This window comes from Balaenoptera ricei, chromosome 12 (genome assembly GCF_028023285.1).
Source record: "Balaenoptera ricei isolate mBalRic1 chromosome 12, mBalRic1.hap2, whole genome shotgun sequence".
Taxonomy (NCBI): Eukaryota; Metazoa; Chordata; class Mammalia; order Artiodactyla; family Balaenopteridae; genus Balaenoptera; species Balaenoptera ricei.
This window is the reverse complement of record NC_082650.1, coordinates 13,013,857-13,040,724: the sequence shown is the minus strand read 5'-3', so window position 1 is coordinate 13,040,724 and position 26,868 is coordinate 13,013,857. Positions and strand designations below refer to the sequence as shown.

General features: G+C 37.8%; 1 protein-coding gene across 2 annotated transcripts in view; it reads left to right on the top strand.

Moving 5' to 3' along the window:
* Nucleotides 1-26,868, top strand: part of OPRM1 (opioid receptor mu 1) — a 172,550-nt gene that overhangs the window by 32,132 nt on the left and 113,550 nt on the right. The window contains exons 3-5 of one of the 2 annotated variants that reach the window (XM_059940967.1): nt 6,434-6,786; nt 7,698-8,218; nt 10,891-10,935. In XM_059940967.1, coding sequence (XP_059796950.1) covers nt 6,434-6,786; nt 7,698-8,218; nt 10,891-10,935 — 919 coding nt within the window. Of the gene's footprint in view, nt 1-6,433; nt 6,787-7,697; nt 8,219-10,890; nt 10,936-26,868 lie in introns of those variants that run through there. The other variant, XM_059940966.1, reaches the window with a different exon arrangement.

Sequence of the window (26,868 nt, the reverse complement as noted above, 5' to 3'; positions counted from 1 at the left end):
CTAAAGAGATAAAAATCTGTATTTCAGGAAACAAAAATCTAAAGTCACAGATAAGAATATTTCACCGAATTATAATGGTTTACGTACATCAAAGGATTTAGCATGGTATTATGTTTCTATAATAGGTAAATGTTATTTATCACAGAATACAGGAATCAAAGAAAAAACATTATTTTTTTCATATAAACTTCTGATGAAATAAATATTCTGAAGTATATAAAATTTTCAGAAATCAAATAAAGCAGGAAACAAGCACTTCCAAAAGGCGTAATGCAAAAAATGGTTAAGCAAAGTCTCTTGGCCATAATGGAAGAGTCTCTCTTTTCATTTCCTTCCCTCTCCATTGATGTGTGGCCCTGTTCTCTCCCCATCCTCCACCTCAGTTCCCAATTCTAACAAGAGGATTTAAAAAGCCTTACAAAAATGCATGCAATAAAATAAGAAAAATAAAGAAGAAAATAGACAAATTGGAAGCCAAAAGAGAATGAAATGATGAGGTTAGCAGGATGCTCAGTACAATAGAAGTATCTTAGATTCTAGTGCCATTAGAATTCTATGCAGTTATTAAAAGGAGCCACACATTTTATTCTGATTTTTTCTAGCACCAAATGAGAAAATAAAAATACGATCGGTTACTCGTTTTGCATTTTCTATTTATAAAGTTCATCCACTGCTTGAAGAAAGCAGATTTTTGTCCTTGTTCCATCCAAAGGCTATTTTTTTCATGAATTTTCATTAATGGGACATGGAGTAGGAGGAAAGTAGGAATAGAGAGAAAAACAAAAACAACAAAAAGGCGGTATGGATGAAAAAAAAAGAGTACCACTCAACGAAAAAGACTCTGATGGTTGTTACACTCCGGTGACACAGAGACAGAAAGAGGTAATTGACCTCTGGAAGGAGGTGTCTCTCTGTTTAATTTCCTGTAAACCTCTCTCTGTCTTCTCTTCTGAGGCAAATTAGTAAACAATAATCACTTTTCTGTCTGCAGGGATCAGAGGTCTCAGAATACTACTCTCTCCTTTTGCTAGTATAAACTCATTGGAAATTTGGTCACTGACCACAGAAACCACTTTGAAATAAATGTAAGTAAAATGTTTTAGAATATTTTATAGCAAAGTGAGAAATCCCCTGTTCCCTCCACTAAGCTAGTTGAGAAGATAACAGAAAATAATAAACTAATATATGGTCTCTTTCTGTGTTAATACCTAAGGAGAATGTATCATAGGTTTTGGTTGTTTTCAACCTCTCTCTCTCTCTCTCTCTCTTTTACACACACACACACACACACACACACACACACGTATGTTTGCCTGAGACAACAGAATGGAATGGATAATAAAGGAGAGATTCAGGTAGGTACTAATATGACCATTTTCTTCATCTAAATAATAACCTGAAATGTAGGACAAGTACCTTTATTTCATTGGCTTTATCCAATTAATCATGAGTATTAAAAGACAACACTCTAAGGAGGTTTTTTCTCCATTAAAAATATGAATTTTGGGGCTTCCCAGGTGGCTCAGTGGTTGAGAGTCTGCCTGCCAATGCAGGGGACACGGGTTCGAGCCCTGGTCTGGGAAGATCCCACATGCTGCGGAGCAACTAAGCCCGTGAGCCACAGCTACTGAGCCTGCGTGTCTGGAGCCTGTGCTCCGCAACGAGAGAGGCCACGATAGTCAGAGGCCTGCGCACCGCGATGAAGAGTGGCCCCCGCTCGCCACAACTGGAGAAAGCCCTCGCACAGAAACGAAGACCCAACGCAGCCAAATATAAATAAATAAATTTTTTAAAAAATTCTAAAAAAAAAATATGAATTTCTCTATGTGAGGGTAAGTGGATATAAAAGTCATGACAGATGTGAAAAAGGTATCTTTCCAAGCACAATGCTGAACATATAAAAGGGGCTCATTGAATCCTTACTGACTTAGACATCTTTCTTCTTCACTGATATTAGCAAAAAAAAAAACAAACTCCATTTGGTAAAACATCAAAGGGCAGAAAATCAGCCCAAAAAGAGGCGAAAATCTTCTGTACATCCCAGCTGGTTCTATTGTGAACTCCTAAGATAGGTAGAGAGCCATGTGAAGCACATGATGGGGTACAAAACTGACAAGCTGGATTCTGGAATACTTTCTTCCTCTTTTCAAGCATCCTTGGTCCGTTTTATTTCTGGACAGAGATAGGGTCATCACAATTCAAGAATTAACTCAAAAACAAAATAGAACAACAACAACAAAAGGTTTACAAAGCCCATCCCATTGGTATACAAGAGTAATTTATTCAGTTTGGCTTCATTTAGCACAAGTGGGTCAAAAAACAATGATGTTTGTGTAAGTGGTAATATTTGGAGAAATGGAATGAAGAATGCATCTGAAGATAAATAGGAATTATAACCACAAAAAAGGAAGGGTACTTACAAATAAAAGGGTATGTATGGAACACAGGAGAACAGGTGAGCTGCCAATGAAATGGGCTTCATAATGCCTCCTCCCCAACACAGCATCTGGAGGCTTCATAAAATCACTCTAATGGGTCAAGCATTGAAGGTCCTGAGAAGGATATTTTTTTTAATAGTTGCATTGTAATTCATTTGGATTCATATAGCAAATAAACTACTCGGTCATTTAGAACAAATTTTTTAAAATACATACTAGGAAAATTTCAGTGGGATAACTAGAAAGGAAAAAATAGCTTGGCTCACCACCTAGAGGAAAAGATCCAACTCAGTAGCATAGCAGGAACAATGTCAAAAAGGCCCTGTAGTACAGGTGAGACACTCTGAGAATGTGTCACCTATCCCTCCCAGTTTGTTTTGCCCACTTTGCCACTAAACTCATCTATGACACAGTAAGAACTCATAGGTACAAAAGATGGAAAAAGGATTGTGTGTTGACATCCAGGAGTTCTACTCAGACCCACCCAGGTAAACTGAACCCAAAGGTAATCCTTCCTCCAGCTCACCTCTTTGGCATGCTTGCTAACTCTGGTTCGTATACTCCTATAAGTTATAGCGTGACTCTGATTGTTCCTGTAACTTTCCTGGGGCAATGTTCATACCACCACATCAGAACAGAACAGAATGAAAAGCTCATGTTTGCTGGACTGCATGACCCCTTTTCTGGTCAGACTATCCCTTCAGATTGAAGCCTTTGGAGATATGCCAGAGGCAAGTGGAATTCCCAAACCTTTAGTCTTGTATAATTATTTTCTTTCACATATTTTGGAAACTGCTGAACTCTGTTTTATATGTTGCTGTGATTCAAAGGGTGAGTAATTGGGATATGAATACTGGCTATCTTTAGAGGAAATCTCTTTGGATAAATGGAGAAAAACAGCATTATTCCTATAAAATGCCAATTGACACAGCTTTTATAGATAAATATTCACTTTTCCTTTTGTGATGTGGAACCCTAACCTAATTTTGCTTCACAAACATCTCATTCTGGGGGAGGAAAGGATTTTTTTTTTTTAATGAAACAATCATACATCCTTAAGTACCTGGTGCTAAGATGAGCCTGAAGAAAATGTTAAAAGTATGATGAGTCATAAACTGACGGTAAAGAACCTGATTATTTAACATAAAACTTTCTGCTAAAGATAAGATGTGAAATGTAAGGTCTGCTGGCTGGGAAGGTGACTAACGCGGTCGAGTATGCCTTTACATCATGCAGGCTTTAGGTATGGGTTTCTCTCTCACTCTCTCAGATCCACATGCTGTGGGTTAAATCCATTTTCAGACAGGCTCTTCCAACAACTACATACCTTGCATCCTCTCAGGTTTAATTATTTAAAAATAATATACTCTTTCCCCAGAAGTCCCCCCAAAATCTCACTGGCTCTAATTGAAACATGAGACCATTGCTGGGCGTTCACTTTAAATCTTCATGCCTTGAACTAACAATGGAGCCCATCGCAAAGCACATGGACTGAGAATGGGAAATGAGTGGCTCCTTAGAGTGAAATTGTGGTCCTGTTACCAACAGCAGAGCAGATAGATGTGGAGTGTCAAATATATTTGACAATTTGACAATATATTTGCAAGATATTCTTCTTTTTTTTTTTTTTTATGTTTCCTTTTTTTTTTTTTTTCCACACACACACACTGTATTTTATTTTTACAAGAGATAAATAGACTGACACCAAGCATTGTACATGGATGACCACAACAAAAGCAACAATGATTGCAATTACCAAACATGAAACACACTCATACTATGTCATAATATTGACATTCAGTCCAGTAATCCTCCACTGTAACAGCTCCTTTACTTTGCAGTGAAAATTGATTTGTATATTCTTTGCCTCTGAGTCCTTGTGGGATTTTTTTTTTTTTAATTCACACAGAAAGTCACAAAAATTATACTCATCCTCATCAGTTCACTCAGTCCCATGTAATTAATTTTTTTTTCATCTTGATCTTTTGTTAGCACTTTTATGAGTTCATCAGTTTTTCATTAGAGTTCTGAAAATGCTTATTCATTCAGTTCAGCAGTACAGTCAGTTACCAGAAACCTGTACTTGTCAGAGTCTTTTCCATGAATTTCTTGAAGATGAAAGCCTTTTATAGGAACATATTTGCAAAAGCATCAGAGTACACCGAGAACTGTCTGTAAATGACAAAAGACTTAAAAATGACCACTGTTAAAGATTTGATGAAAGTTCATAATAATGCAGATATTCTTCTAACATCAGATATAATTCATTAGTGTCTCGCCATACCTGTTTATGTCTTCTACTTGGTAGTTCTAATTTCTGCGGCTTTGAGGACACATAACACTCCTAAATACTTATCCCAGAGACATAAAGACATAAGTCCATGCAAATACTTGTACAAAAATGTTCATAACAGCTAATTTGTAATATCTAAAAAGTGGATGCAACCCAATTCCTATTAATGGGTGAGTGGATAAACAAGTTATGACATATCCATACAATGGAATACCACTGGACAATAAAAAAGAATGAATCATTGATGCATGCAACAACGTGAATAAATTTCAAAATAATTGTGCTGAGTGAAAGAAGCTAGACAAAAAAAGAGTACATATTGGGTGATTCTATTTACATAAAAAGTCTAGAAAATGCAAACTAATCTATAATGACAGAAAGGAGATCAAGATCAGTGATTGCCTATAGAACAGTGGGAGTGGGGGTCAAGGCAGGGAGGGACAAGATGGAAAGATTAAAGAGCTGCACAAGGAAACATTGAGGGGGGAGTGATTGACATGTTCATTATCTTGATCAAGAGTTGGCATTTTTTGCTGTAAAGGACCAGATAGCAAATATTTTAGGCTTTGCAAGCCATATAGTCTCTGTTGCAACTACACAACTCTGCCATTGCATCATCAAAACAGTTATAGATAAGAAGTAATTAAATGGGTGTGGGTGTGTACCAATAGAACTATTTACAAAATCAGGTGCAGTCTAATTGAGTGTGCAAGCCAATCCCTGCTCTTGGTTATGATGATGGGTTCGAAAGTGTGTACATATAGCAAAACTTATCAAATTGTATACTTTTATTATATGCCTCCATAAAGTTATTAAATAATAAAAACCAGACAAACAACCTTAGCTTCCCCATCACAAAGTGGATAAAGTCTAATCTTCTTACCATGGTATACAAGTCCCTCTATGAACTGGCCTCTATATTCCTCCCTTATCAGATCCGTTGTCATTCCTGGTGGCATTTTTACTCTTTCAGTGCCAAACATACACATCATGCCATTTCACCTCTATGCCTTTGCTTGGGCTTTCTCTCTGTCTTGAATGACCTACTCCTACCAACTGTAAGATTAAACTTGTGCATGTACACTCCCAAGATGCCTTCCTTCTTTCCTTATGTTACCCCTACTATTCCCTTTGCCTCATCTCTATGACTCCATAATAGCCTGTATATTTATGTGTGTGTTCATGTGTATGTGTATACACGTACATATACATACACTCTTGCACGATTACATTGTTCCATAATTTTAACTATATAGCTGAAATTTTTCTCATATATTTAGAATTAAAATGTATTATTACCCCATGTCTGGATACTTGACTGAGTGCTCCCTGTGTCTATTACACCTATCACAGTGTCTGGCACATTTTTTAAAAAAGCAAATAAACCAATAAATCAGTATGGCAGCTATTATTATAACGTTTTTACAGATAACGAAACTGATAGGTAGAGAAATTATATATATAGCCCATAGGCACATGGTTATAAATGGCCAATCTAGTACTGTGAAAGAGCTCCTCTGAATCTAATCTCAAATGCTTTCCACTAATCCTTGCAATTGTTTTTGCTCTGGTTTTGGGGGGTTTTGCTTTGTTCTGTTTTTTGTTTCTTAGTTTTTGCTTTTTAATTGAAAGCTTAACTATATTTCACACTGATGGTTTTATTTTTTTCTGGCGGTGCCACTGCTCTTCCTTCATCTCTTAGATACACCAAAATGAAGACTGCCACCAACATCTATATTTTCAACCTTGCTCTGGCAGATGCCCTAGCAACCAGTACCCTGCCCTTCCAGAGTGTCAATTACCTAATGGGAACATGGCCATTTGGAACCATCCTCTGCAAGATTGTGATCTCCATAGATTACTATAATATGTTCACCAGCATATTCACCCTCTGCACCATGAGCATTGATCGCTACATCGCAGTCTGCCATCCCGTCAAGGCCCTGGATTTCCGCACTCCTCGCAATGCCAAGATCGTCAACATCTGCAACTGGATCCTCTCTTCAGCCATTGGTCTGCCTGTGATGTTCATGGCGACAACAAAGTACCGGCAAGGTGTGTATGGCTGCAGGCCTGAGGGATAGAGAGAATATAGATAGATATGTTGGTGAAGTCATAAGCCAAGTAGAAATTATGGAGTGGTCCCATGCTGTAGTCAAACTGTAATTTTAATGATTCTTTTTAGCAAAATAGTTTTGAATATTTTGAAATAGGAATTTCCCCCTACAATTTTAAGTCCAGTAAACATTTGAAAGAGAAGATAAACCATAATCTATTGGTTCCTGATTTCTCTGCACTTACTTCATCAAAATGATGGGAAAATAAGAACACAGCTCTTTCAAGAGTAATTAGAGCTTAAACCCAAAGAACATTAAGTGGAGGCTTGTTTTAAAATCTCAAGTGGCTGCCTACATGACAAATTTATCTTTTTAGACTTCATTTCAGAATGATAAACCACCCATCAAAAAGTGGAGTTAAGGGAATCCCCTGGTAGTCCAGTGGTTAGGACTCAGCACTTTCACTGCGGTGGTGGCCGGGTTGGGGAACTAAGATCTCGCAAGCCACATGGGTGGCCAAAAAAACCCCAGAAAATGCAATGAAGACATCCATTAGCTGGAAACTCCTATAGAATCTGGACAGTGATTATATTTTTATATCAACTTAGACCCCATAGAGGATCTAGCTCATGGTGACAGATCCATAATTGTTGACTGAATGAAAGCTTAATGTCATCAAAGTGGACAACCTAAATGACATATTTGGAAAACATAACTCTCCCTGAAAATCAAAAGAGAACTGAATTTCTTCCATGATTTCTTTAAATCTTCCTTTTCTGGCTTGTGTAGTAATAGCCATAAGTTAACTCAGGTCAAGGCGATAAATTAGAGAGCAAAATGGCAATCATAACACCTAATGACATCTTTAAAAGTTGTTGCTAATTCTTCCTTATAATTCTTTTCTTCTAGGTTCCATAGATTGTACACTAACATTTTCTCACCCAACCTGGTACTGGGAAAACCTGCTGAAAATCTGTGTTTTCATCTTTGCCTTCATCATGCCTGTCCTCATCATTACGGTGTGTTATGGACTGATGATCTTACGCCTCAAGAGTGTCCGCATGCTCTCTGGCTCCAAAGAAAAGGATCGGAACCTGCGAAGAATCACCAGGATGGTGCTGGTGGTTGTGGCCGTGTTCATTGTCTGCTGGACCCCCATTCACATTTACGTCATCATCAAAGCCTTGATCACAATCCCAGAAACTACTTTCCAGACTGTTTCCTGGCACTTCTGCATTGCTCTAGGTTACACAAACAGCTGCCTGAACCCAGTCCTTTACGCATTTCTGGATGAAAACTTCAAACGATGCTTCAGAGAGTTCTGTATCCCAACTTCCTCCACCATTGAGCAGCAAAACTCCACTAGAATGCGTCAGAACACCAGAGACCTCCCCTCCACGGCCAATACAGTGGATAGGACTAACCATCAGGTATGCAGCTCCTAGGATTGGGTGTACCTCCTGGGGATGACAGAAAAATTATAGAGCTTCTTAAAATCCAAGATTTGAATCCACTGGAAGAGGATCAGTAACCAGGGGATTAAGATCAGTGAGGAGGCGGGGAGGAGGGGAGCAAATTACGATCATTGTGACAGAGAGGCACTTCGTTACATAAGCTGAGCTCTATGTATTTTGTACATATTCATTCAGATATAAAGACATTCCAATCAGATATCCATAAATCTACTAAAAATCTACTATCTTCACAGCCTTTGCTTCTATGCAAAATTAATGACTTCAGCACATTGTGGAAGTGATCTTAATCTAGAATTCTTCTCATTCCCCCCAAAGTTAGGTGTTTCATGCATATCACTCCAGTGTCCCTGTCACTTCTTAAAAGCCAGTCCTGCTCTGGAACTATGGTTACAGAGAAAGTGTCAACACTTTGCCCACTGTAGTGATGGGGGATGATGTTCCCAGCAACTCATTGTCACACCAAAGGAGAAAAGAGGATTAAATGGCCCGTCCTTAACTTTGTTAAGTCCCTGATTTATAAATTTTTATACCTGAACTCTAGAGAAAGCATCAAACTTATTACTTAATTATTAGAACTAAATTCGTTTTGCAACAGTCATCATACCAGCTGAGGTTAACATAATGAGGAGTGACTATTTGTTGGAAGATATATCCCTATGCACAGAAGAGTACAGATGGGAGCTTGCACAGAAGATGCAAGGTTTACACACAACAGAATAATCACATGAGAAATCAAAAGGGAGGAAAGGGAAAAAAAATAATCTGTCTCTAAGTTAATATTGCCTTGTTAAGCTACTGGTTTGGAAACTTTGGAGTCTGACCTGTAAAGTAAACCTGTCACTTAATTATTAAAATTAATTTAAGTAAGTAAATTTCTGAATGATGGTGCCAGCATCCAAAACTCACAGCCTGTGTAATTTTATAACACAGAACTCAAATTCAAACTCCCTGTGAAAGTAAATCCTCATGTCAGGATCTTAGATAAAGTTTCTAGGGTCAGGGAGAAGAACTGTGGGGACAGATGGCTCCCTAAAAATGATCAGGAGGTCAAGTCGAGGAGCCAGAGGGAGAGCCTGGTTCCCTTAGGATGCAGCTGCTTCCTCTCTGCTTCCTCTTCCCCACCCCTCGCTGTCCCTTGTGACTGCCTCTACTGCCACCCAACCCAGCCCAGGCTCACCCCTTCTAACTGACCACAGGACCGATGTAATATGGCCCAGAAGGATCTGCCGTAGCAACGTTAATCCTCATATTCTTGATATTAAATAATGCTAAAATGAACCCAGGAACTTGCAAGCCCTGGGGAGCATGAGGTAATGATGACAGGCCTATTTCCAACCAAAGGGAAATTATTAACTTATTATGTCTCACTTCTAATTCCATTTCAGAAACAAAAGCCAGAAAGAACTGTTTTTCTACTCTGTTTCTTTCTTTATTTATTTTTTTCTTCACATCAAGACCTCTAAGCCTCCTCCTTTTACTAAGCGGCTCTCCTTCTCAGGGACTCTGGAAATCTTGTGAATAACTTAAAGAGGGTAGGAATTTAAATAGATTTTTCTCTAACCTGAGGATAATACGTTAAGGAATGCAACTTAAAACCCTCAGTCTTAAACTAAGGTTAAAATATTTACCATTGGAGCAAAACGATGGCCATTGTAAAGGATTCGTTCTCTCTCCTTAAGCACCTGTTTATACCCTCCCTCTCCTTTCAGGCACTTCGGGGAGTGGCTGCTGGTATTGTACCCTGGACCACTGCCGGGGCCTCTTGTCATATCTGATCCTCTCAGAACCCTTCACCTGCCTTGCTTTCCTGGAAATACAGCTCCTAACTTGTCTGGTGGAGCGTTTTTCCTGAGTTCAGCATGAGTGTCCTTCAGCTGCCCCGACACTGCCCTTGGCTCCCCTCCAAATCCAGCAGTTTCACAGCCACATGTGTGGTTCTTGCACAGCCAGAGAGAGGAGAAAGGAAGCTAACTGGGGAAGCTCTGGGCTAAGTAACCAAAAGGTTTGCTTTAAAAATACATCCAAATGGGGCTTATCTTCATTGCTGCCTCTCTGAAGCAGCGTCAGTGTCAGATAACTGCAGAAACACATTAGCCCTGGAATTGGCTGCTTTCCCAAGACGCCTAGCTGGGAGAGCTGGATACAGAAGAGTGGATACCAGGAAAAGAGGAAAAGACACTCTGACATATTTGAAAATTAAGATAAATCAAATATCCCTTTCACTAATCTCCACTGATGTGTCATCATTAGAATCAAGGCAGTTACACACAGACATCTGGAACAATACATAAGTCTTTGGTAATATTTTCACTAATATATCAAAATAATAAAATTATTTGGGGGAAAAATTGGAGACTTTACGGCTGTGTCTATAGGACATTGATTCGCTTACAAATTCAGTATCTGACAGAGAGGTTTTTTTTTTTTTTTTTCTTTTTTTTTTTAAGTCATGAACCGTCATGTTAGGAAACAAAGCTAATTGGATTTGCATTAACTGTTTAACTGCTGTCTGTACCATTGTAGATGTTTATGTCCTGCCTATCTATGTTATTTGTATTTTCTCCAAGAAATATGTTGTACTGTATGTGTCACATGTCAAGCACATTAGTCAACTTCATATTCTGCAGATCACAGATCCAATATCAAACCTTCCCAGGGTGTCTGTATTCTGACAACTGTACACTGAGATCATGTCCATGCAATGCAAAGTCAAGTGGAGAGTTGGCAGTTATCAAGGTAATTTGATCATATAAAAAAATTATGTGCCCAAGATAAACTTTGAGTCATACTTACATAGGTAAGGGCTACTTGGTCAGCTTTTGCTGCATAACAAATCATTCCAAAATTTAATGACTGAAAGCAACCATTTATTTAGTTTACAATTCTATAGATCAGTCATTTGGGCTGGGCTGGGCTAGACAGCTCTTCCAGTCTTAGCTGGGCTCACTCTGTGGTGAGCCGCTCTGTGGGCTGTCAGCCAGCTGATCTAAGGTGGCCATAGCGAAAATGGCTAGCTCCTCATGGATCCTCATCTACCATCATCTGTGTTAGCCCAGGCTTGTTCTCACGGCCATCACAGGTTCTAGGTTCAAAGGGTGGGAAAACAGACTCCACCTATTGATGGAGCTGCAGTCACATTGCGAAGGGGTGTGGATGTAGGGAGGGAAGTCACTGTGGCCACTTTTGCTAACCATCTACAGTAAGCACATGGGGCATGGGGCAGGTTAGCCTTAGCTTCCTGAGAGCACAAATTATATCTGCCTGGCTCCTTCTTGTATCTCCAGTATCTGCCTAGCACAGTGAAACGTACTCCAAAAACATCTGTTGAATAAATGAATGATTGAATAAATATCTTTTGATATTTCAGGAGATATGGAGCAGGTAGGAATGACCCCTTTCTTACCACTGATTGACAAGCTAAAGGATTGTGTAATACCCTGACATTATTTCAGGCTCTCCCTTCAGTGAAAAAAATGTTCACAGGAGAGATTCTTCATTTTTTCTCTCCAGCCTTTAGTCCTCTGATCCAAAGTTACACTTTTCAAAAATTTTCTTACATTGGTGCTTGCCGTCTAATTTTATTTTTAATAAGTGCTATTGATAAGGAGGTCAAGAACTAGACTCAGTGCCCTAAAGAGCTCATACCCTGGCTCAATGTGGAAAATAAAAAATAAAAAAAGATGATCTCCTATTCTTTTATGCATTCCAGGGTCTAGCGTACTGCTCCAGCTGTAGTGATTCATACCTGATTTATGTTCAGCTTGTTGTCTTTATGTCTTCCAGACCTTTGGTAGGTAGACTTAGGCAAAGGCATTCATTTTCCATCTGCTCTCAATGCAATTTAATTTCTTTGTACCCTGTTGTTGTCCTCATTGGATTCCACTTGGCTTCAAAACACTCCCATCATTTGCTCAAATCAGTCCAGGTCCAACTCAGACCTGAGATGCTGGCCTGCCTTCACTGCTTGGTTTCCACCCTGATCACGTACTCTAATGTATTTTTAGTTTTGACACCTAGATTATTTTTTAATGTATAACATTATATGGGAAAAGAAAACTCTGTTATGTCAGTTAGATTATTATTTAAAGAGTTTGCATTCACTATAACCATAATGATAATGTTATCTTACTCTTATATGATAGCATGCAGATTAAAAAGTGCTTTTATCACATCGGCTTCCTATAATAACCCTAATGGGTAAACATGAAAAAAATAAATGTTCATGGAGGTTAAGTGATTATACAAGATCAAACCACCAGTAAGAGGCAGAACACAGACAAATATCTAGACTTCTCATATTAATCCAAAACTTTTCTCTGCTATCCCACAAAATACCACTTTGCACTCAAATATTAGCGTATGGTCTCAGGCAGAGGATCTCAAGCTTTACAGTGAGCTCCAGAAAGTGTAGCTTTTGAGGAACTCTAAGAAATCTGGTTCATTGAGTCAAGGTAGGGTCCAATAATCTGAATTTTGAACAAAACACTAAATTGAAAGCTGATTTAAAATGTAACTTCATCCAAACACTACCAAAGTTACTGTTTTCTCTAACCTGAGTAACCCATTCGGTCAAGCTGATTGACACTAATTTTTTTCACCTAATGAATCTTGTGTTTAGCAAAATAATGTAGTTATCTTGTGACAAAGCCTTAACTTTCTAATATATCAATCAGTGAGTCTTATAGAACAAAGTAATATAACAATGATAAAGCTAACATTATGGTACCTCCTGCTAACTCCTCATCAATATGGCAAGCCCATTCCTAAACCCTTGGGTTACTATTTTTTAAGCAGCTTCTTGACATTTTGATCAAAGTAGCAGGTCAAGGAATGAGGAGATGCTTTGCATTTGTGTTAACTAAAAAACTATATTATCCCCAGCTAAACTAAAAGCAGAAGCCTAATTTGTCAAATCACTCTCAAAAGTTGGCTCTCGATTTTTTTACAAGACATCTGTGGAGAACCAATTTGAGAAGGAAAAGCATTTCAATTCCATGACAAAAGTCCCAAATGAGGATAGCTCACAAAATTACCAGGTTTGACCACATTAATGCATATTTTGTGAATGAGGCCAAAGTGGCTATTCTTTCAATTCTTTGGTTTAAAAAGAAAAAGGTTCCAGTTAGGAGTGTGCGTGTGTGTGTGTGTGAGAGACAGAGAGAGAGCACACTCATGCATGATATAGGCGTGCTTCTATGCATGTGCAGTACTAGAGTATATCTAAGTTTAAAATGAATTATCCCTTTCATAAATATAGCAGAAGAGCTTAATATGTTTCTGTAAATTGGCTACAATCTGGGATGAGAAAATATTGTTTACTTGGAAATATGTTTATTGCCACAAAATATTTGACTATTAGTAATAACAGACCTAAATAGACATTTCTCCAAAGAAGACATACAGATGGCCAACTGGCACATGGAAAGATGCTCAATATCACTAATTATTAGAGAAATGCAAATTAAAACAACAATGAGGTATCATCTCATACAAGCCAGGATGACCATCATTAAAATGTCTACAAATAATAAATGCTGGAGAGGGTGTGGAAAAAAAGGAACCTTCCTACACTGTTGGTGGGAATGTAAAATGGTGCAGCCACTATGGAGAACAGTATAGAGGTTCCTTAAAAAACTAAAAGTAGGGTTACCATATGATCCTGAAATCCCACTCCTGGGCATATGTCCAGACAAAACTCTAATTTGAAAAGATACGTGCACCCCAATGTTCACTGCAGCACTATTTACAACAGCCAAGACATGGAAGCAACCTAAATGTCCATGGACAGAGAAATGGATAAAGAAGATGTGGTACATATATACTATGGAATATTTCTCAGCCACAGAAAAGAATGAAATAACGCCATTTGTAGCAACATGGATGGACCTAGAGATTACCATACTACGTAAAGTCAGTCAGAAAGAGAAAGACAAATACCATATGATATCACTTATGTGTGGAATCTAAAAATATGATACAAATGAACTTATTTCCAAAACAGAAACAGACTCACAGACACAGAAAACAAACTTATGGTTATCAAAGGGTTTAATGGCAGGGAGGAGATAAATTAGGAGTTTGGGATTAACATACACACGCTACTATACATAAAAGAGGTAAACAAGAAGACCTATTGTATAGCACAGGAAACTATATTCAATATCTTGTAATAACCTATAATGGAAAAGAATTTGAAAAAGAATATATATATATATACGTATAACTGAATCACTTTGCTGCACACTTAAAACTAACACAAAATTGTAAATTAACTATACTTCAATAAAAAATGGTTTAAAAAAAGGAATTACAATATTTGCATTGAATAAATTTAGGTTTATGTTAAAAAAAAAAAAAAAAGATTGTTAGTAATAACATTTATTGACTGGTTTGTATCCAGTATATCTTATTTAATCATATGAGGTGTGGATTATCTCTGCAGTTGAGGAAACCAATGTTTAAGGAATTAACTTGCCTAAGGTCATAGGTAAAGAGCAGTGGCTGAGGAATGAACCCAGTTGAATTTGATATTATAACCCAGACTTTTAATTAATGTGCCCTACTATCCCCCTAGTCTGGTTTTCACTGCACTCAGTGGTGCCTCCTAGAACTAAATTTTAACATTTATATACTGACAGTTTGAATGCCATAAGGCCTTTATATAGGCTTGTTTAGATGTATTCTTAGTGTATTTGCATATCTGTATGTAAAAGTAAACACTCACATAGATTAATGACGATCACGGGGAATTAGAAATCCAATAATGGGGATCATGGTTACTATTATATGAGCTCAAATTATTTGACTAAAATCTTTTGCTGTCAGTAAAGTCATATTGACTCTTACTGAATGATAGAATTTTCTTTTCCACAGTTAAAACTTTTCATTAACGTCAGAGAAGTTCATTTAATATTTTCATAAACTGACCTTTAGGATTGTGAGTCCAATCACATTTATCCTACTAGAGAAGGCAGCTTGGAGGGCTGGTGGTGCCAGAGGGACCAAGACAGGGAATCAGGTGAATGTTCTAGTTGTCATGCTGTCCCTGAACAGCATGTGATGGAGGAAACCCTTCATCTTGCAAGAACTCAGTCTTTTCAGCTATCACCTTAGTGGGCTGACCCAGAAGATTGTTCTGTACAGCAGAACAGTACAGTGAACACTGATATATGAATTAGCTAGAGTTCTTCCTGACTGAATACTATGAACTTTCAGGGAGGTTGAGTTTTAAAGATTGGATTAAGTAATATAATTACTGCAGCATTTTCTTGTGCTTGTTATTCCAATTAATGTAACTAACTGATAAAATATGGCAACACGCTTTTCTTTAAAAAATTAACTCAAAATGATGTGTCATTAATTTGGCTACCTTAAGTGGTAAATTGCTATTTTATAAACATTTATCATGAAAAAGTCCTCACATTGAGATTTAGTGTATTGGAACATGTTAATCTTATTTCCTTTTTTTTAAACTTTTTATTTTATATTGGAGTATAGTTGATTAACAATGTTGTGTTAGTTTCAGTTGTACAACAAAGTGATTCAGTTAAACATATAAATGTATCTATTCTTTTTAGCTTTGGGAGCCAGCTATGAGAGGCAGATTCTTTTCCCTTTTAACTTTCTACAACACATGTATTCTTACTTCCACGTTTATGAATTTGAAATGCAGTTTTATAGTATTTTTTGCTTTTATATTTTTTTCCTCACTTCAAACAACATTACCATTGGAATGAAGTTGACCAGCCACTAACTTTTGAATATCATTCTGATGTGGTTATCTTTTGGTCAGTTGCAATAAATATTTACAAATCGCTACAATTTTTTAAAAATTATAAAATTATTTTGAGGGTGACATTGTGAGAACTACAACTTTCTAGAATAAAATATGTCTTAATATTTCCTTTCTGATTATTATCTCCCTGGAAATCAAGAACCTAGAGCCATAACTTTTGTCTGCCTTCTCCCTTTACACTCAAGAATTTCTTTCTTACATAGTAGAGTTCCTAGTTTTGAAATGAGTAGAAACTTTTCATGATGAAAAGAAATATTAGAACCATATTGTCTATGATTTATACTTTTACTGCAATAAAATAACATATATATAAAATAAATAAAATACCATATAATATAACATACCAATACCAATAAAATACCATATAAATAGAATACTATATATATATATACATACACACACACACACACACACACACACACATATATATATATATATATATACACACACACACACATATGGTGTGGGTAAGTGGAGGTTAGAAACAGGATTTATTCTGAGTGCTAAAAAATTGTAATAGTACTTTTTCAAAACATGAATGTCTTTCCTGATACATATCCAAAAGATTAAAATGCCAGCTTTCAAGACCCCATGTGAGTTTGGTCATCCCCATTGCCAATGATGTATGCAGAAGGAATGAATATCTGGCAATATAAATATTAACCATACGTGGGTGGGAGATTAGTATGAATTTAATTTAGTGCTTGTTGCTTCACCGTGAATCAAAGGAAATGAACCACTTTTTCTTTCTATAACACCTACCTTATTAGGAACACATGCAAATAACTAGCCTGATAAATTAGTTCCATGTAATTACAAATATCAAATAAATATAAGCTGAAAGTTTCACTATAATTTAAAATAATGGCCCCCTCAGTCCAAGAATGAGAATGAATATGTAGAAAAATAATTCATACTATTTGTCTGTATAGAGTGCAGTACTTATTAGGAAGGAAGGAAGAAAGGAAGGAAGGGAGAGAAAAAAGCTGACTCACAGAATATATTTTGTGTTAGAAATTAGTCACATTCTTCCTACTATTGTTTTCCATATAGACAACAGAAATTCAGGGATACTGGAAATCTACAAAATCTATCAAGCCCTACTTATTTCCTTTTCTTTCTACATACATTATCAAATTTTCATAAAGATTTTAAAATATTATATATATTATATATATGATCCAGAGTCCCATATGATATGTCTAAGTCCCTTAAAGTACAAGAAATGAATAAAATTTTTCTTGTGATAAAATAGGTACCTCTAAGACATCTGATATGAAAGCAAAAAAGTAAAGTCTATGGAAATTGACATTAATAAATAAGAATATCTTAAGAAAAGTCAAATTACTAAAAATAAACTTAACAATGAGAAAATTCAGTGAATAGTGGATGTGAAATAGAGTATGGCCATTCTATGTTTCACAATGCAACCACCAATTTAATCCATCCCATAATTTACCAACTTAGCAAAAATAACTCACTCTTGTTCTTTCTTTTTCTCTGTCATGTCAGCTAACATGTTCTTATACTCAGAAATCCTCAAATATAGTTACATGTGAGCTCATTCAAATTCAAAACATCAACTTTTAAAAAATGCTGTCTTTGAGATGCTCTTTGGAAACAGACGAGATACATGTCACTCCTAGAACCTTAAAATGCTGCAGATAGAGGCTTGCAGAACGGCTAGTATGCACTTTAACAACTGAAGATTTTTCTGGTTATTTCAGAAATTCAGTGGAACAAATAACCTTTCAAATGGCTACACTGTAGTAAATATCAACAACTAAATCCCAATAAAGTGATTGGATTTATCAAGAAGATGAAAAATATTTATGGTTCTTAGAATATTGGAACTGAAAAAGTATGTAGATCATCTAATCCAAACCTCCTGATGTTACAAATGGGGAAATTGTAGGCCAGAAATGTATTTTTTTATTGTATGCTTTTTTCCAAATATAAAATATATAATTGTGAGAGTCTTTTCAAATACCTAGTTTCCAAATAGAGTTTTTAAAAATTGTGACTAAAGAAAAAGATAGATAATTATATTTTATGTAAACTCTACTATGTGTAAATTTAATTTAAAATATCAGCAGATAAAGGGAAACTTTATAATTAAATAAGAATAGCAAATATAATATAAAATCTTAAAAATTTAGATGGCTCATTTATTTGGTCAGATCCTACCATTGACCAGCTGAATTTCCCTGTGGAATTTTCTGAAACTGTCTATATTTCAATGTCCTTATATGTAAGAATGGTCGTAACTATAGTGTCTAACACTTATTTTGATGTGAATGTGATGCATAATTATCCATGTAAAATACATAGCACAGTGCCAGGAAACTGGCCAATAATACTAGTCTAAGCCACTCAGTGAGGTTTTACTGTTTTCATCTCCTCTATTCTCTTTCCCCCAAGAAGTTGAATTATAGCTCTTATAATGAAAAGTTTAAAGGAATGAACTAATGCTGCTAAAAGGGATCGTAAAGTTGGTCTATCCCAACATTTCTCAACCTTGGCTCTAGTGACATTTTGGGCCAGATAATTCTCTGTTGTGAGGGGATGCACATTGCAGGATGTCTAGCAGCCTCCCTGTCTTCTACCCACTAGATGCCAGTATCACCCACCCATCCCCAGTTGTGACAGCCAAAATGTCTCCAGACATTGCCCCCCCCAAAAAAACAATCAGTTGAAAACTATTAGGGTAAATATCAGTTGAGAACCACTGGTCTAACCTGACCAACTATGTTTAATAGATGAAGAAACATCAAGGTCCAAATTAGTCATGTCCTTAAAGCACCACCTGAGAGTTGGAACTAGACCCCAGGTATTCTGACTTTAGACTAGATCTCCTCTGAAATATCACACTGATTTCTCAAATAAAGCTTTAGTCTGCACTGCTAACCAGTTGCAAAGAATAAGACTCAATATTAATGGAAGACAAGAGGAAAGCAAAATTCTTCAACCCTGATTTTATTTCAAGCTTCTCTTTCAGAGAAACGATCTTCAGCCTGAAACATTATTAAGAAAGAATTGAAGACCAGTAAAGGTGAAGATATTGTTAGAGAACATTCAGAAATGAGGTTGAATCTCTTGGCGATCTTAAAACACTAAGAGAACTTGTAAATGAAACACAATTAATGAAACACAAATCATAACTTCAAAGGCAAAGGAGTTATGAAAACTACAAAGACTATGTAGCTTTGCGCTAATTGTTTTTAGAACCTAGATCAGATTATTAAAGTGTATTTTGAGAGCGCTTAGAAAGGAAGCAGTAACCTCCAGGAGGTGAGATAAGTTCTCAAGAATTAGTTACAAGACAAATTTTATTTTCTTAGAGGACAGAGAAATCAGGTACCCCAGTATCAATAGTGTTTTTAACAAGAGATTTGACAGGCTCTTGTTAATTTCTACACTTCTATCCTATATTGAATTATGATCTGAATATAATGGTACAGCTTTGATTCCCACCTGAAGAGTCCCAATCAATGGAGAAATGCTCAATAACCTATGATCGGGTAAGGAGTCAAACATACTAGAAGAGTGAGAAAAAAACTAAAACTATAGTAGTTACTAGAAGAAAAATTTTAGTCCAAAAATCCAATTATAGAAAGATAGAATGTGAGTGATAACAGATGTGAAAAAAGTCATAAAGATTTTATTTCATGAACCAACAATATGATATAGGCCATATCAACTCTTGCAATTATAGATAATTACATCAAAAGAATTTTGGTGTCTAGAACCAAAGAAATATTAACCTCACTCTAATAGACAACACACTTCAGGAATGAAATAAGCAAAATAGATTGTGTTCAGAGATAAACAACCAAGAAGGCAAAAGGAGTTAAAATTCCTTAATATGACAAATGGTTGAAATAAGTGCACCTGATTACCTGGGAAATAGAAGGCTCAAACGGCACAAGATAGTTATCTTCATATACTTAAAGGGACGTGAGCACGGAATTGGACTTACCAATACGACTCCAATAATTAAAGCCAACAGGTGGAAGCTACAGGGAAAGGGATTGCAATACAACCAAAGAAAGAATTTTCTAAGCTTTGAGACACTAAGATTCCCTTGTCACTGGAAGTCTTGAATGTCCAAACATCAGCATTTTGCCTACATAAAAGGGGATGTTACAAGAACTCAAGTGTTAAGATTTGATGTTTAGGGAATCAGAACAAATGACTCTTTCATAAGTTTTTTAGTTTTTACAAGTTCTACTGAGTTCCTATAGAAAATGCTAATATGTGGTCTGTTAAAAAATAGCTTTTAGACAAATGTTCAGAAATGTTGCATATCTTATTTTGGTCATGGGGACTGATGCTTGGATTAGCATTTTAAAGGCTTTGAAAAGCCCTATTATATTTGTGTGTGTGTGTGTGTGTGTGCTGCATTTAGTTCTGTATATATACTTGCATCTTGTCCTTTAAACTAAAGTTCTCAAATTTATCTGAGCACAGTCTCAGTTTTTCAAGAGACACGTTGTAACATCTCACAGAATGGTTTCCGCTAAGCATTTCAAAAAGCCCACTGTAGATCATTAGTCCCAGTTATGGACAAATCTGTTCCAAATCCAATGTTGTACTAGAATAAATGGCAATGTCCCATAATGTCAGGCATTAACCAGGGTTCTAAAATTGATTATCAATCTCTTATTCTCACTCATTCAAAATATATGATCTAAATACAAACAAGATATTGAAACTTCATATCTCTGAAAATAGAACAGGTTGTGTTTTGTTTGGGTTTTCACTTTTGTTTTGCTTTGTTTTGAAGCCTCTCACTTTCTGGTTACAATCCTAAAGGAGAAAATCTTTTAAAAGTGATCTATAGTCAACTGTGAGAAGCATGCCAAAGGTTAAATAATTACAATCTTTCTTGTGAAAGAATGCAAGATAGAAGCCAAGCCACCTGGGTTCTGGTGCCAGGCTGCAGATAACCAGCTGTGTGGACTTGGCATCCCATGCTAATGGCTGCCAAGGGGATCTCTTCATAAGCAGGACTTTCCCAGCTTCTGTTGATGGCCAGTGAATTAGGGCTCATTTCTGGGCTTGATTAATTACCCCTATTCAGAGTCTGGGGGCTAGCTTCTCGTAGTGAACAACAAAAGTAACCACCAAAGCTTCCTTTTGTGAAAGATTTTTTTATATTGAACAAAAAATTCATATTAAAAGCAGAAGGAAGCATATGGCATATTGAGTCTGGATCCTTTGAACTACCAGATTATTCCACCTCTCCTTGAATTCTTCTTCACTGAAGTGTGACCCCTTGTTATACTCTAGATCCCAATATGTTTGATTCCGGCAATGGAACTTGGAAGAAGGGATGAGTTATCCATTATTTAGGTAAATGGAGATCTTTACCTATGAGTCATCCACTCCCAAAGTTTTTTTGTGTGGCTCTGTTATTATGGCTTCTGTAATGAATGGGATTTTGAAGTCCATTACTGGCTGAAACACTAATCAGCTTCAGAAGTACCCAAGTCTGGTACTGGCTTCAACTGTAACTTTGGATGGCATCACAAATAGGACAGAGAAAATGGAAGTGGAAGAGAGTGCTGCAAAGAGCAAAAATAAAAATATTAAATGGGCTTTTCTCAACCGATACTCTTGGGCCTGTCACTTCCCCTCTCAAGACCTCTATTTCCTCCCATAGATTAATGAAATTGGAAAAGGCAATCTTTTAAACTCCTTCCAGGGATAGGAAGCACATGTCAATCATTGTATGGATAGAGATTAAAAGTGCTTTAAATAAGCTTCAGTTTGAACCTAAAAGCTTTTCAAAGCTTTACTTTTCAAAATAGGCTAAAAAATAGCCCAAGGGGATTTACTAGTTGACTTCCTGGAAAAAATAACAGTTTAAGAAGCTCTTGAAAAAATTGGAAAGCTGATGGTAGATGAAAATATTTTATCTATGTCAAATGTTAAATTTACTGAATCTATAATGGTACTGTGGTACTGTCAGGAAAGAAGCCCAGTCTTAGAAAATGGCAGGGAGCAGCAAGTTTCCAAAAGAGTTATCTCAGCAACTAAGCAGTTCAGCTTGTTATGACCCTCTGGGTGCCAAAAATAGACAGTGTGACCCAGTGATTCAGAGAAAACAGTTTACTACCCACAGCACAGCAAAGAGTAGGAGCATCAACACAGGAGTGCTGGTTCCCTTGCCCCCATGTCCCATGGAGTGACACAATAGACCCTGATTGTCACTATGCACACAGTTGATTGCACCACAACTGACAAGCCCAGAGCTAGGGCTTCACCACCTTTTGTAGCAAGCAGTAAACAAAGCAATCTTCCTCCTGTAAGAGCAAGGAATCGCAAATTGGTCCTACTGTGGTCCTTATGTGGTTTGGCAGTAAAGGGTCTTACTTGACTATGTGACTATAGAAGCTACTTGGAGTCAGAAGATAGTAAGGCCTTGCAGCTCAGCTTGGTCAGCAAGAATGTACAGGGATGCTTGATGAACTGCCTCTCACAGTAATTCACCTGTCAGCTCCACTTATTCTTGGCTCAGTTCAATGTTCATAGGATTATGCCACCCCATCAGCAATTTGGATTAGACACACTGATAGAGGCTAGGACCGAATCTGTCTCATTTATCTCAATAAATACGTGATTAGGGTTATTGTCTATAGAATCCCTATCAACAGGATCAGGTCAATCTGCACTTTTGACCTCAGCCATGTACTCCCAGATCACAGACTCAACTGATTAAGTCCCAGAGAGGGTTAACAGGTCTTACTGCAGATAATCAGGTAGCTTCTTTCTCATGATGCGCGTGGATTGCACCACAATATTGTTATTGATAGTATGAATGCAAACACAACAGGAGTGGTTGGCAACCATACTTATCGGAATGTAGTCAAAGGCCAATCAGTGACTCATTTACAATCAGGGAGTTTAGCCTGACCTGTTGATTTCCTATGGCATATTCCACCTCATTGGCTATGGTAGCTAAAGTCAAGGATGAGTGCCTGGCCTATCTCTAGAATGAGGACTCTGATGCCAGGGAAAAATACTCACACTGCTGTATGACACAGGGATTCATGTCTCCTTTGGGTAGCCCAGTCTTCTTTATTTGAGGGCCTAACGAAAGGAATGTGATCCAAGGAGTGGTGTCATTGCCAATAATTGCAGGGGGTCAAAGAGGCACTAAGCCTCCCGTCCCCATGCCTAGTAGAGAGATATCCTGTAGCACTCTCTCTCCCACGTAACAAACATATAACTGAAGGGGACAGGTTATTCCAATTCTAGATTTGTTGCTAAACTTGACTTGGAAAACAATTACATTGATTTGGATAATCCATAGGAGCAGGGTCACCAAATAGTTGTGGTCTTGATAGCCACATATGGCATGACCCAAGGGCACTCAGGTATCAGGAGAAGCTTATGAATTGGTATGAGCTTAAATGAAACAAGACTGCCTCTATCTGTGTGTGTTTGTACATGTACAAGGTTTTCACCTTTAGGAGCTGCATTAGGCATAACTCAAGACCAGCCAAACCCACGTGAGTTTCTCTGACCTCACAGCACATAGACTGGGGTGATAAACCCCGCAGTAGGTCAGTTTGGCAATCAGAGCTGTTTCTTGTCCAGTGGACCATGTAATTGCTTTGCCAGGCTGTGGGGCTGGAATCTGGAGACAAAGAGAGCATTAATCATTTCCCCCTCCCAGCAACTCCAAAGCCTAAGATATTCCTTCCGCAGCTGAAGTGGGGAATGGTGCCAGGAAGGCTCGTAGGGATACCCCTCGTGGAGGCTGCCTCCTCTTCCAGAAATCTGTAGTTCAAAACGCTCCAGGGCCGGGCTGCTCTTGCAGTGCCTCCAGAGCCGCCTGCTGCTTAGATCCTCAGCCAAATTTGACAGATTATCTGATGAACTTGCAGACAACTAAATGCGTACATAGCCAAGGCGCACATTGTCTCCAATAGCTAGACAGTGAAATGAAGTGCTGAGCTATGTTTCTGGTAATGGGGAGTCATAGTGCAAAGACTATTTCCTTTATTGCCTCTGGAATCCACTTTCGAGTCATAGCCCACCCAAGATTTTGACAGCCGAGGTGCTTCATTCACCCTCGAAGAGCATAACCTTCCTCACTCCTTCGTCAGCTCTGGGTCTAACAGTTGCTCTGTCTGTTGATTGAAGCGCCCCTGGGCTTGTTTCCTTTCCCTCTCACTAAGGGTCCATAAGTTGGTGTTCACTGTAGGGACATATTGACCTCTGGATGTTCCTGGCTGTGACTTAAGACCGGATGCATTTGTGCTTTCCTCCATGGCGGGGCCTAGAGTGCTCTCCTAGTCCCCTCGTCCACAGGAGAGCAAGCAGCAATCATGGCACCACTTGGGAAGCTGCTTAGATTTTTCCGCTCACCACTCAGCCTCCATCCATCAACTCAACTCATGTTTATCAGCAGGTAAGACAGGGTGGACCATTCACTCCCTGTCTCTGCACCACATGGGCCAGAACATTTGCCACTAGCTCCCAAGCAGTTTCTTCACCTCCTCAAATCTCATCCACGAGCCCTTGTCTTTTCTCTTTCAAAAAGTCATCATCCACCTTGACACACTGTTTGTTGTACAGTTTGGGAAGAATCTCATCCTCTTAGAAGATGACAAGACATAACAAGACTCCAAAGGAGATGACTGAGCAAGCAAACAGGTTGTCTTGCCACAAGTCCATAGGGGCCCAAAGTAGATAAAAATACTTAGGTTACTATAGCACAGAGAACTGTAGAAGCTTTAGCTTGGTAGAGCCTCCCTGCTCCCAAGCCCCACGGGGTGATGCCATGGGACCAGATGTTGGCTGCTCACACAATGGGTTGAGTCACAGTCAAGGAACCCATAGCTAAAATCTGGTTTATTGGCAGCAAGCAATAAACCAACCTCCCAGGAGTAAGCAGTCCACAGTGATCAATGCTGTGGTCACCTTGACCTACTGAATCTCCTAAGTTACCACTGTAGGAACTGTTCAGGGTCAGAGATTGGTTAGCCTTACAGTTTGGCACGATCAGCAAGGATGAGCAGGGGCGTCCGGGGCTCATGGCAGACTGCCTCTCCCACAGCGATCACATAGTGATCGCTCCATTCCTTATTCCTAGGAAATGTATATCGATGTATAGAGGGATCAATTTAGCATCAAATGGTTCAACAAGATAATGTGTGTGTGTGTGTGTGTGTGTCTTTGTGTCTGGAAGGAGAACAAAAAAGAAGAGAAAGCAAATGATATAGTGAAAGGGGTACAATCTTAACAGTAAGTGAATCTGGGTAAAGGGTACACACGTGTTCTTTGTACCATTCTAATTCTTACACTTTTCCTGAAGTTTGAAACTTACCAAAATAAAGTTAAAGGAAAACAATTCTCATCCCTTTGCACTTACTATACAAACACCTCCTTTTTTCTCAACAAAAATTTTAACAACCAGGACACAGCAATTATCTGTTCATTATCAAACTTGTTTCATGTCCATAATCCTTCTCCCTTATTTGAAAATATCAAGCCATAATTTTGTGTGTGAACAAATGTCCCATTTTTGCTCAACAGATACGCTAGCTTTACAGTGGAGGTGGGGATGGGGAAATCTCTGAACTTCAAATCAGTTGCTTCAGAAAAAAGAATCCGCTGATTTGGAGAATTGGGTGAAATATAAATTTTCTTCCCCTAGAAATAAAGAACGTAAACAGTACTACAAAAAGAGGTGTTGCTTTTCTTTTGAAAGTTTGGTCAAATCATGAATAATTTGAAGACAAGGAGGGAAGAGAGTCAAGGACAGAGGAAAACAGAGTTTGGGTTAAAATATATTTTTTCAAGAACCCATCAATAACATCTCTTTCATGACTAGTGTTTAATTCCTATTCATTAGTGTGTACAAATGCAATAGCATACTCATAATGACCCAGGAGATTAAATAACGTCTTGATATTTAGGAAAAACTCTGAGAGTTGCAGGTGAAAGTATACATGAAGGTTCTCAATATAATTCTGACACAAAGAAGATGCCCAATAAATGTGCACTGCAACCCTATCTGAAACATTCACTGTCTTTGCTCTTTCTCGTCTTTCAGCTAGAAAATCTGGAAGCAGAAACCGCTCCACTACCTTAACTGGGTCTCATGCCATTCAGACCCTCACTGAGCTTAGAAGCCACCAACTATGTGGAAGCAGGTCACTGCAAGAAAGTTGGAAAGCTCTGGTTTCCTAGGAAAGTGCCTGCTCTGAGTCATCAAAACTCTTTCCTCTCTGGCCACTCCATTCTGCACATGAGAGGAACAACCAAACTAAATCAAGCACTAGGAAGGAAAGAACCAAACCACACTGAGTTTACTTGTGTACATAATCACAAGGAAGATGCCCAAAGGGACCGAAACGTGCTGTGGTATGTGCATTGAGGTTACCATCGAAGATGGCCCTTCTGTAGGTAATATTGTTTTCCAGCGAACATTTATAGTCTCATCAAAGAAAAACCATTAATTGTTACATTCACCGTAGTAACATGTAAAGTAAATGCTACCTCTGATCAAAGCAACTGATGTGGAATTCCAAGACTTTCCAGTCTTCTGTAAGAGAATACTTTGCTCTATTTTGACCTTTAATGTTAACCTTAAAATTATCTTCAGTTAAGACATAACTTCCACCTTCATGTCTTGTTTTGCATTTTTTAAAAAACTAACATCTCTTACCTAGCTCCATTATTGCAAGGGAAGAAATTAACATGAAAGGTAATCTGAAACCCAGTAACGTGTGGGCTGCAGAAAGGTTGATTTTTGTGCACTGCCAGTACTTCCTGAGAGTCGTAATGGGAGATT